The sequence below is a fragment of the Cherax quadricarinatus genome, chromosome 37 (genome assembly GCF_038502225.1).
Source record: "Cherax quadricarinatus isolate ZL_2023a chromosome 37, ASM3850222v1, whole genome shotgun sequence".
NCBI classification, from domain to species: domain Eukaryota; kingdom Metazoa; phylum Arthropoda; class Malacostraca; order Decapoda; family Parastacidae; genus Cherax; species Cherax quadricarinatus.
Window position 1 is genome coordinate 18615945 of NC_091328.1, and position 13010 is coordinate 18628954.

General features: G+C 40.7%; 1 protein-coding gene across 1 annotated transcript in view; it reads left to right on the forward strand.

The window, feature by feature from the left end:
* Positions 1-6163: 6163 nt before the first annotated feature.
* The window catches only part of LOC128701366 (NPC intracellular cholesterol transporter 1), a 331186-nt gene continuing 324339 nt past the window's right edge, over positions 6164-13010 (forward strand). The window contains exon 1 of the mRNA XM_053795073.2: positions 6164-6450. Within this exon, the coding sequence (XP_053651048.2) occupies positions 6352-6450 (99 nt within the window). The 5' untranslated portion in view covers positions 6164-6351. The remainder of the gene's footprint in view (positions 6451-13010) is intronic.

Below are 13010 nucleotides of genomic sequence, written 5' to 3' on the forward strand. Positions count from 1 at the left end.
TACAAAGTTTTTATAATGTGGGATGTTAATGCTATCGATCTATGATTTTTTGCTATTGCTTTACTGCCACCATAAGTGGATTGGGGCTATCTCTGTTGTTTTTAGTGACTGTGGGATAACCCCAGTGTTTAGGCTCCCTCTCTATAACATACTTAAGGCATGTGAGAGGGGTTTTTAGAAGTTCTTGATGAACATGGAATTCTACAAGTCTGGGCCTGGGCCAGAGTGCGTGGGCATGTTGTCAATGGCTTTTTCAAAGTCCATTGGTGTTAGATTTATATCATTAGATTTGGATATTGACAAAGTCTTGAGCCTCGTTCATATAAAAAATCGTTCAGATTGTCGACCTTAAGTTTGGTAATGACTTACTAAACAGAGCTATAATGAAGCTTCAGTATTTCACTCAATTCTTTGCCATTGTCAGTGCAAGTGCCATCTTGTTGGAGCTAGGGCCCAATGCTGGATGTGGTTTTTGCATTGTTTTCGTATATGATAGAGTATTTTTTATTTCTTTCAATTTCATTAATTACTTTCAGCTCCAGTGTCTCCTGGATTCTGTATGAGTAATTAACTTATGTTAAATAATTTATATTTCCCTAGTCAGTGCTTCCTTTCGTATCTCGGATAATCTAGCTCTCTGAACTCTGTGATTCTTCACCTTTGCCTGTGGTGGGGATGTCTCTCTCTAGTTTCCATCTTCTTTTCTCATAGGTGAATGATCCTTTCATGACACTAGTTCAGATCCATGTTATCTGATATTTTCTCAGCATGTTTCGTTAAGGACATGATTTATTTGATGCAAGTTGATGTTCTTACCAAAGTTTAATTTGGTGAGGCACCTTCGTAACTGTTTGCATTTTGTTGGTCAGAACCTCTGTGCATACAAGTCTGAACTTTGATTAGGATGTTATCTTAACTAACTGTCTTCGACACTGTCATATTTCTACGAGATCATCATTTGTTAAAATAAGGTCAACTGTATTTTCTAGTCATGTTAGTTCCACTATTTGCTGGCTTAAAGTGAATTTATTGCAAAGATTCAACTTCTCATTTGTGTGAGAATTTTAGTCTGATCTGACTCCTGGAATTATCTCTTCTATGACATTAGTTGCTACGTTTTTCCATTTTAAATGTCTTAAACTGAAATCACCAAACAGCAAGATATTTGGGGCTGAGGTTGGAAGATTTCCAGAGAGTAGTCAATTTTCATTACTGTTCCTTGAACTCTTGGGAAGCTGCATCTTGCGGCTTATATATATAACCACAATGACTAGGTTTTCTCTCAGTCTATATTGCCAAAACTTCAACTATATTATTTGTGGTGTTTAGTAACTCTGTGCAAATGAGCAACTCAGACATACAGGCCAAGCCATCCTTGTTACCTGTTCTTTCTGTCGTATCTAAACATATTGTGCCCTGATATCCATATTTTATTGTGCGGGGTCTATGTGAAAGCCGCACATATGCATATGACACTGTGAGGAGTCCATTAATGAAAGTTATTTGTTGGTGGATAGCTTAACACCTTGTATATTTGCAAATGCAAATGATATTGTATTGCAATTTTGTTGCGGGGATTTTTTTGTTTGTATTGGTATCTGTGGCTCTGGAGTGGGGGTTCATTGTCTGTGCCTTAACTGAGGAGAGGACTATGCCATTTAGTCCGGCAGGCCGGACTTGAGTCCTGGAGACCTGGAGTTTACCTGGAGAGAGTTCCGGGGGTCAACGCCCCCGCGGCCCGGTCTGTGACCAGGCCTCCTGGTGGATCAGAGCCTGATCAACCAGGCTGTTGCTGCTGGCTGCACGCAAACCAACGTACGAGCCACAGCCCGGCTGATCAGGAACTGACTTTAGGTGCTTGTCCAGTGCCAGCTTGAAGACTGCCAGGGGTCTGTTGGTAATCCCCCTTATGTGTGCTGGGAGGCAGTTGAACAGTCTCGGGCCCCTGACACTTATTGTATGGTCTCTTAACGTGCTAGTGACACCCCTGCTTTTCATTGGGCGGATGGTGCATCGTCTGCCAAGTCTTTTGCTTTCGTAGTGAGTGATTTTCGTGTGCAAGTTCGGTACTAGTCCCTCTAGGATTTTCCAGGTGTATATAATCATGTATCTCTCCCTCCTGCGTTCCAGGGAATACAGGTTGGGAAGGAGATGGGAAGTACAGTGCCTGCACTCTGAAGGAGGGGTGTTAATGTTGCAGTTTAAAAACTGTAGTGTAAAGCACCCTTCTGGCAAGACAGTGATGGAGTGAATGATGGTGAAAATTTTTCTTTTTTGGGCCACCCTGCCTTGGTGGGAATCGGCCAGTGTGATAATAAAAAAAATAAATAATCCAAATTTTGATCTTTCGGCCACAGGTAGAGACCATCATCAATATGTCAGCCTTGATAAATCATCTATCAAGGTATCCTGTAGCTCAATCGCTAGTGCACTTACCTCACACACTTTGATCCGGGGGTCGATCCCCCGGTACGGTTGGAAAACATTAGAACGTGTTTCTTTAATATACCTGCTATCTAATGTTCCCCATCAGTAAAATAAGTACCTGGGTGTTAGTCGACTGGTGTGGGTCGCATCCTGGGTGTTAGTCGACTGTGTGGGTCGCATCCTGGGTGTTAGTCGACTGGTGTGGGTCGCATCCTGGGTGTTAGTCGACTGGTGTGGGTCGCATCCTGGGTGTTAGTCGACTGGTGTGGGTCGCATCCTGGGTGTTAGTCGACTGGTGTGGGTCGCATCGCGGGACAAGATTGATCTAATTTGTCAGCTAGACCTGTAAACCTTGGACATGTACTTGTAGAAATAAAGATTATTAAATTATATTATTATTAAAGCTAAGGTTGTGATCACCTCAGAACTACTACTTCTTGTTATCACTGATATATACGATTGAAGAAGCTTGTACTACAAGCGAAACCTTTCATTAGTAAAGATATACAAGTGTTGCATATGCTATGATATGCATTGAGTATTCTAGGTATTATTATTATTATTATTATTATTATTATTATTATTATTATTATTATTATTATTATCGTATTTCCTATTTCGCGGCTTATAAGACGTGGCTTAAAAGACTTGTTTTAGTTTCAATGGCTCTGCATCGGATGTAACTGGGAGAGCAGCAGTCCACCCCACACCCTAAACTTATAGCTTCCGTCACTGACCTTCAGTGTATAGAACGCAGGGTGGTTTTTGGAAACATTTTATGGAAAAAATGCGTCTAATAACCCGCGAATTACGGTAACTAAAACAGGAATTAAAGTAAATTTTCAAGCATATAAGCGATAAGAAAACTACGCCCGTTAATGTACATATTCTCTCAGAGGAGGAGGAAGAAAAGAACTTAAAGAAACAAGAAAAATAGACAGAAAATAAGAAAAAGGAAATAAGAAATATGAATAACAACGATGACAAAGACAACAATAACACAAAAAAGCACCCACAACAACAACAACAGCAACAATGCTACTGAGGGACTGACCACCTCAAAACTTTAAGGGTGATGGACTGATTACATCGTCTTCAAGTATCTTCTGCTTCTATCAACTTGTCTGTACTCGACTGAAGAAGCCTACTGTGTAGGCGAAACGTTTCGAAATAAAGATACCTAACTGTTGCATATGTGTCTTACCTAACAATCTGTCGGTATTTTATACCATTTTAATGTTCATTCTGTCAGACACTGCAACACAAGGGTATCTTGGTACAGACCATCAACTTCGACCTCTACTAGTGAGAACGGCTGGGTTTGAGAGGGACCTGCCCTCCCAAACCAACCTACGTCTCACCTCCTGGCACTATATAAAGGCTCCATCCTGTCACTTCAACTTCATATTGTTTCAGACAACGGAACAATGCTCTTCTCCAGACTGAGGGACTGACCACCTCAAAACTTTAAGGGTGATGGACTGATTACATCGTCTTCAAGTATCTTCTGCTTCTATCAACTTGTCTGTACTCGACTGAAGAAGCCTACTGTGTAGGCGAAACGTTTCGAAATAAAGATACCTAACTGTTGCATATGTGTCTTACCTAACAACAAGAACAAGTACAGCAACATTATCTGAAATAGTAACCCTGACAACTGAAGAACCCAAGCAGGGTAAGTTTTGTCCCAGTGCCCAGGATGCTACCCACGTCTGTCTGCTGATAACCATGTAACATCTTACCGCAAGGTGGACAGGAGCAAGTAATCTCAGTAGTAGTACCAGTTCCTAGCAACCAGTTACCAGTAACCAGTGTACCAGTAGATGACTCACTACCAACCGTCTGTGTGAATCATTGACTGTATTCATATTGCTGCTGACCATAGCAGGATTTCAAACACCCTCACCCGTAGGCACTATGGGTCAGTCGTAGTTAGCCAGCAGAGAGAGACAGGTCGGCTGTTGGCGCTTCCCATACTTCCCGTTATATATTATACGTACTACCAGCCTTCCACGTATCGAAAACCCACATGATAAATGGTGGCACCGGTGTGGGCGTGGATTTAAGGGTATTTCAGACGTTAGAAGACTGTTTGTGGGTTGCCGGCAGGTCGAAGGTGAACCGTCTCAGCCACCTCCAGCTAGAAGCTTACCCTCACACACCACCCTGTGTACTCCAGCCTGCAAGCCTTTTGCAGCCGTTTTTCAAGCTTCCTGGCTTAGTTCGTGTGCTAATTGCTTCAATCTCCGAGGGGTTGACCCGGATTTTGCAATAGATGACTCACTACCAACCGTCTGTGTGAATCATTGACTGTATTCATATTGCTGCTGACCATAGCAGGATTTCAAACACCCTCACCCGTAGGCACTATGGGTCAGTCGTAGTTAGCCAGCAGAGAGAGACAGGTCGGCTGTTGGCGCTTCCCATACTTCCCGTTATATATTATACGTACTACCAGCCTACGTGAGTATTTTTACCCATCCACGTATCGAAAACCCACATGACAGTAAACGTGGCCCAGGAATGAAGCCGGATCCATGGAATGTGAGGTGAACGCACTATCACTGAACCATAAGCCAGTCTTGCCCTCGTTGGCTGATACCAGGAAACGAGTTAAGATAACGTCGTCGCATTTTATAAACGATATAAAAAGTATAGATTAAGAAGAGCTCATATTATGAACAGGAAGACCCAAAGATTATTATTATTTATTAGCATTAATTATTATTTTATTAATTATATCAGTTATTTTATGGAATTTCACCATTTTTTTCACGGTGGTTGCTCTGGTGAGGGGCTCTTGATCTAGGGTATTGGATCTGTGCTCCGGTTCCCTGAATTAAGCCTGAGTACCTTCCTTCCCTCCTCCACGTGCGCTGTATAATCCTACGGGTTTAGCGCTCCCCATAATTACAATAATAATAACTGGAAATGAATATTAACCGATATAATACTGTCTAATCAATGGTGCGATATTTCATTTCGCTTAGTTCATTAATTCAGGGATATAGCACTTGGTATCCCTTGGTTCATTAATTCAGGGATATAGCACTTGGTATCCCTTGGTTCATTAATTCAGGGATATAGTACTTGGTATCCTTGGTTCATTAATTCAGGGATATAGCACTTGGTATCCCTTGGTTCATTAATTCAGGGATATAGTACTTGGTATCCCTTGGTTCATTAATTCAGGGATATAGCACTTGGTATCCCTTGGTTCATTAATTCAGGGATATAGCACTTGGTATCCCTTGGTTCATTAATTCAGGGATATAGCACTTGGTATCCCTTGGTTAATTAATTCAGGGATATAGTACTTGGTATCCTTGGTTCATTAATTCAGGGATATAGCACTTGGTATCCCTTGGTTCATTAATTCAGGGATATAGCACTTGGTATCCCTTGGTTCATTAATTTAGGGATATAGCACTTGGTATCCCTTGGTTTATTTACTGACATTCGTGTTATCGTACGCTTCTCTCACATTATTACTCTCTAGATTCACGGTGAAGAATTCATCTATCTTTTATTTCACTTTATTGCATATGTCAGACACACTTAATCTGTGGTGACGTCATGTTTCAGGGACGTACAATTGTACGTCAAGTGGATATATTGCAATATACGGTTAAAGGGAGAAAATGAAGATGATGTTTGAGGATGGCAGCAACATGCGTGAGTAATGACGTAAATCTGACGTCAAGACGCGTGCGCACTCAGTAGTGCTCGCACCTCCTAGACGAGTGCACGTTTGTTGCTGTGTCTGCCACTACCATTGTGTGTTTTGCTGCTTACTCACACACACTTGTAGCTGTTTTCCCCACGAGCGGATGTTATTGACTTGGGCGTTGTAGTGCATCGTTAGCAGACGTTATTCCGTGGACGTAGACCATCTTAGCGGACTTAAAATACTTTTGTTTCAACATGGACACGGACCCCCCATTATCCCGGTATCTTGGACAAAGATGGGGGAAGTCAGTGATGTTCTTCGTGGTCTGCATGGCTCTCTCCTCGCTCTCTCTGGTGAGTAAGATATAACAAGTGTGAGTTGTTACAGGTGTGTTCTATGCAGCAGCTGTGGTTTCCCAGACGTGTGAAGGTTGTGGTGACATCTGGAGGCCACAGCCGCCGCGGCACCGCATTAAAGCCTATACACTGTACTATTTAAAGCCACAATCTAGCTTCTTTCTAACCTTTAAGTATAAATAGAGTAAACTCAGTGTGATACACCTAGCAATACACGTGTAGTGAGACTACAGACCACGAATGATCTCTTTTTAACAGGGCACTTTCACAGAGGTGTATTTGTACACGCATACACGCTATTTTAATCCGTATTTGAGATAGTTTCAATTCGTGGATTTAAGTGAGTATACAGATTTCTTTTTTAATACAGAGCACTCACACCCAGGATTCGTTGTACTATTTCTTCCTATTTATGTATTAAAGTGCTGTAGATATTAGTGTGAGGTTTCACTTGAGCTGTGTTCAGGTTCACTACATATGATCAAACCTGTAGTTAACAGTGGTTGCAATAGTAGCATAGTTAGGTATCGTCCAAGTGGGAGTAACTTATGGTGGTTGCTTAGTTTATAATTGGGGAACGCTTCATCCGATCAGATTAAAATTTTCAACGCTTGTGTACTGTAACTAGAAAAAGGTTCATGCAACTATTGGCGTGTGCAAGTGACCTATGGTTTTATATAGACCAATAGAAATACGTCATATTAATCCTATTGGTTTATCCTAGATTAAATCTATGTTGTGCTGTTTGTAAGTTTATTCAGGTATAGGTACACATAGTTAAATAAATGATCATGCATAGCAGAATATGTGTAGATTACCTAGGTTAACCCCAAAAAGTCAGATAGTTACATATTTCTATTGTGGTCCATAACATGTGCCCCAAGATTTTTATAAAAAAAAAATTATAGTATTTACACACAAGCAGAACACTCCAGGTAGATCGTTTCCGGTTTTGATTTATATGGGATAACAAGGACACCAATGGAAATAAACCACTTTGGCAGAGGTTTCTTAGGTTATCCAAGGTAATTTATACTATTTATGATAATTGTACTTATGTGTACTTGTGCTTAAATAGTTATACTAATTTGAGAAAATCTTTTGCTGGTCAGTTTCAAGCTTTCAGTACCGGCGTATACTACCTAGAAGAAAGAAGGATGATTACCTCTTAAGTTTTCGTTGTGTAGGTGCATACTGTACTTTAAAAAAAAAAAACTACCATTACATTCCGTGCGATAACTGGAGACTTTAGTAGTCGACTTCAAAATTTTAAGAGTGTATGCGTATTTTGCCGAGTGGAAGATTAACATTATTGCACTGCTTGAGTCATATTTTTCATATTTCATCAAACTGCGATACTGTTTTCCTGTTCACGAACTGGAGCATTCTTTTTCAGGTCGGCTTCAAACCCTTAACGCTAATGTAGGTCATTTATCTTGGACTCGGTAACCTCCAGGTAGATGCGAATTTGCCGTTATACTAGCATGGGTTAAAAGTGGGATCATTGGATTCCGTGTGAACTGGAAAATGCCATTTAGTCCACTTCAAACTTTGGAAGTTAGTCACTTAGTATTTTGGGTTAACCTAAGTAATTTACACACGTTACTATATATGATAATTCTGACTGTATTTATGCGTACCTGTACCTAAATAAACTTAGAGGAAAATTAATTAAGTGGACATTGTAGCCATCAATTTCCTAACTATAAATATATTTTTTAAAGTATCACACTTTTCTGAACTATTAAATTGTGCCATGAAGCTGGAATTTCAAGACTCGAAACATTTCAAACCTACATGTAATTTGTCATTAATTTCCTTTAGCCATTTAGGAAATAATTTTATCTGAATCTTATGAGAAATATTAAATATTTACTTTAAAACAAGTTGTTCATAGGAGAATAACTCAGGAGAGTTACCCATGAATAAATGGGTTTCCCATGAATAAACAGGAGAACAAACAGCCTGAAAATAAGACTCGCCTGCCTTTTTTAAGTTAACTTTACGGGAATCACTCTCCATGTATCACCGTCATTTGTCTTTATACATGTGCGGATATATACGTATGTATATGCATAAGCTCACGCACACACACTTGTGCATATTCAAGCATCCATATGCATAAGCGCGCGCACTCACAAGCACATGTACTCCAACGTATTTACAAGCATACGTATCTACAAACCCGTACTCACGCATACGTACTCGCGCAAACTTATGCACACGTACTCACGCATGCGTACTCGCGCAAACTTATGCACACGTACTCACGCATGCGTACTCGCGCAAACTTATGCACACGTACTCACGCATGCGTACTCGCGCAAACTTATGCACACGTACTCACGCATACGTACTCGCGCAAACTTACGCACACGTACTCACGCATACGTACTCGCGCAAACTTATGCACACGTACTCACGCATACACAGATAACCCGTAAATTGAAGACTGAAAATTATAACGACGTTTCAGTCGTCGTAAGTTTGTGTCGTATAACGACGTTTCAGTCGTCGTAAGTTTGTGTCGTATGTGCGGCTTATTTGTGTATTGTTCCAGTCATGGTATTGTGCCCTTCATTTTTTACTCACGCATACTTATGTATAGACGTGTGCACAAACATATGCACACAAGGCTACATCTGCATACAGACATACATAAACATACCAGTACAGGCATACAAAAATATACCCATGGGCATGCATAAACGTACGCCTACACACAGGCATACTGTACATACACAAGTATACATACATACCAGAATACTGGACGCATATAAACATACATACACAAACCCACACAAATATTCTATACAAAAGCAAGCATACTGTAAATACACAAGTGTAGTGTACGTACGTATGTATGCAAGCATATGTATGAACACTCGTACTGTATGTACCAAGCATTACACACAAATATATGTACACAAGCATGCTGCACGTGCACAAATATATGTGCACATACTTTTACAAGCATACACATACTGTACATACAGTATGCTTGTGTATGATTGCTTGTGGGCGTGTAGTATGTTTGTGCGTATGAAGCATACTATACGTACAAAAGAATACTATATATACTCGAGCATATACTTGAGCATATTCGCACACACATGCTTACATGTGGGCATACACACAGACATACGTATACACATATACACTTTAGCACATATTGCTATACCTATGTATACATATGCACACACATCTGTATGCATTCATACAAGCATTCATACACGTGCAGGGGTGTACATATGTATATGCATTCATGTGCATATGCATACATATATGCAAATGCATATGCTAAGTGTACTTATATGCATATGTGAACATGTTCACATGTACATGCATAAATGCTTATATTCATACTAGTATTCACATGCATACTGCTTGATAGGCGAGGAAATGCAAATATGGCCCAGGGCGAAGGATCCTTTGATATACCTTTGAAGAGTTTTGAGAGTTTCTCTCTGAGCCTTGCCATGGGCCAGGCTCGCCGGGGCTTGCCTGGTCAACCAGGCTGTTGCTGCTGGTGGCCCGCTGCCCCACATATCCATCACAGCCTGGTTGATCTGGCACCAGTTGATACTTGTCCAGTTTTCTCTTGAAGGCTTCTACACTTATTCCAGCCATGTTTTTGATATCTTCTGGTAAGATGTTGAATAGTCTGGGACCCCGGATGTTGATACAGTGTTCCCTTATTGTCCCCACTGCACCCCTGCTCCTCACTGGGTTTATTTTGCACTTCCTCCCATATATCTCACTCCAGTATGTTATGGCAGTGTGCAGATTCGGGATCAAGCCCTCGAGTACTTTCCATGTATATATCATGTATCTCTCCTCCGCTTCAATATGTGTTCAAGACTTGAAGGTGTTCCCAGTAGTTTAGGTGCTTTACAGGCTCAATGCGAGCCGTAAACGATCTCTGTATTTGTTCCTGTACTTTTTCCGTGTCCTCTACCGTAGTGACTTATGCTTATTTTAGTGTCATCTGCAAATGATGACACAAAAGTGTGCCGGGTGTTTTTATCTATGTCTGCTATGAGGATGAGAAACAGCAGAGGTGCCAGGACAGTGCCTTGGGGCATTGAACTTTTGACCTCGCTGATGCTGGATCTTGCCCTGTTCACTACTATTTGTATTCTGTGCGTTAGGAACCCGAAAATCCATCTGCCTACTTTCCCCGTAATGCCCATGGACCTCATTTTGTGCGCTATCACTCCATGATCGCATTTCTCAAACGCCTTTACAAAATCTGTGTAAATCACATCTGCGTTTTGGTCATCTTCCAATGCCTCCGTAATTATGTCATAATTGTTCAGCAGCTGTGAGAGGCACGATCGTCCTGCTTTAAAACCATGCTGGTTCGGCTTATGCTGGTTGTGCTGGTCCATGAAATTTATAATCTGCCGTCTCATCACTCCTTCGAAGATTTTTATGATGTGAGAAGTTAGGGCTACTGGTCTATAATTTTTAGCTAGTGCTCTACTGCCTCCCTTATGCAAAGGGGCTATGTCTGCACTCTTTAAGTCCTCCGGTATTTCACCTAGATCTAAGCTATTTCTCCAAAGAATGCCGAGTGCTCGTGCTAATGGTACTTCACACTTCTTTATAAATAGAGCATTCCAGGAATCTGGTCCAGGTGCTGAGTGGGCGTGTCGTCCATTTCTCGAAATCTATGGGATTTATACTAATGTCAGTTAGTTGGTCTGCGCGGCCTTCTACTGGAATGAAAAATATTTCTGCATGTCTACCTTGCTGTCATTTAGTGGGTTGCTGAACACCGACTCGTACTGTTCTTTTAGGGTTTCACTCATTTCCTGTTCATCTTCAGTATACGAGTCTCTTTTCAGTAGTGGTCTAATTTTACAGGTAGGTCTTAGCTTGGATATTGCATATGAATAGAAATATTTTGGGTTTCTTGCAATATCCTGTATGGCCCTTTGTTCCCTTTGTACTTCTGTTAAGTATGACATCCTTAGTTTTTGCTCTGGTTCAGTGATCTCTTGTCTAAGCCTGTCTTTCCTCTGCTGAAGCATATTTGTGTTTTTAAGTAATTGAGTAACTTGTTTTCTTCTTCTGTACCATCTCATACGTCTCTCTATATCTGATCATCTGGGTTTCCTCAATGGTACGTGCTTCATACATACCTTGTATGCTTCTTCTATATTCAGCTTCTCTAGGCACTAGTGGGGATTTAGGGTGCTCATGTCTACTTCCCAGGATGTGTGTGATAGCTCTTGGTTTATTTTTTCCAGTCAATTCTATGGATGTTAAAATTAAACTTACTGAACATCCTTTCTCCAACGTAGTGACGCAGTTCCCTAACTCTGAGTTAATACTCGTTTGAGCTTCTATGATTTTGTATTGAGAGTATATTGTCTTTGTAACTGTGATTAGTTGCTCGTTGTTTGTGAATATCAAATCCAGGGTATTTTCATTTCTAGTGGGATCAGTTATCTGTTGGTTTAGTGAGTACCTTTCACAAAGCCTCATTAGTTTCCTGGTATGTGCTTGTTGGGCCAGGGTGCTTACTAGAGATATTTCTGGTATAACGTTGTGTTGCGCCATCTTCCATTTTACATAAGGGAGATTAAAATCTCCAAGAGTAAAATATTTGGCGTGGGATTTTCTAGCCTATCCACATAACTATCTTCCTTAGCTGTTCTGTGAATTCCTCAGCAGTTGCTGATGGTGGTTTGTATACTAGGATAATTACCAAATTCCTATTTTCACCTTTAATGCCTAGGATTTCTAATATATCATTCGTAGAATTCAGCACTTCTGTGCAACAGAAAGTATCCTTTACATAGTCCTACTCCTCCCTGTGACCTATTAATTCTATCACATCTATAAATGTTAGTTTTCTATCTTTATCTCTCCGTCCAAAACATCCCTTGTATGTGTTTCTGTAAATGCTCCAAACATGGCATTCGCTTCTGATAGGAGCCCACTGACATAACTAACTTTGTCGTTTTTATTTGATTTCAAACCCTGAATATTTGCAAATATGAAGCAGGAGTTACCGTTTGGGATGTACTGACGTTGGTTGCTTATTCGATCTTGGGCGAAAATCACACCCAACATATCGCCAGAGGTGCACATGCATCGCATGTCTTCAGCATATGTGAGAACAACTAATCTTAAAGCTGCTTTCGGATACCTGTCATGAAGTATGCAGCGCCATCTTGGCGCTCCCAGCTGATAAAGCATATTCGCAACCTAGAAAAAGTTCAGATTTTTGCAATAAGTTTAGTCCCAGAGCTGAGGGAAGAGAGATATGAAGCGAGACTAGGGACTAGACCTAATAAGAAGGATTAAGAGACATAATGACTATGTTAAAGATATTGAGAGGCTTTGAAAGAGCAGATAGCAGACACTGAAATGCGAGAGGGCGTGTGTGGAAGCTAGACACAGATGAGCCATAGGTATGTTAGGAAATGCTTTTTCATCTTCAGGGATGTAAATTGAAGTAAGCTAGACGAGGAATTGATAAAGGTAAACTTTCTGCAGTTTCAAGACTAGGTATGATAGGGCCCACAACATTGAGAACCAGTAAT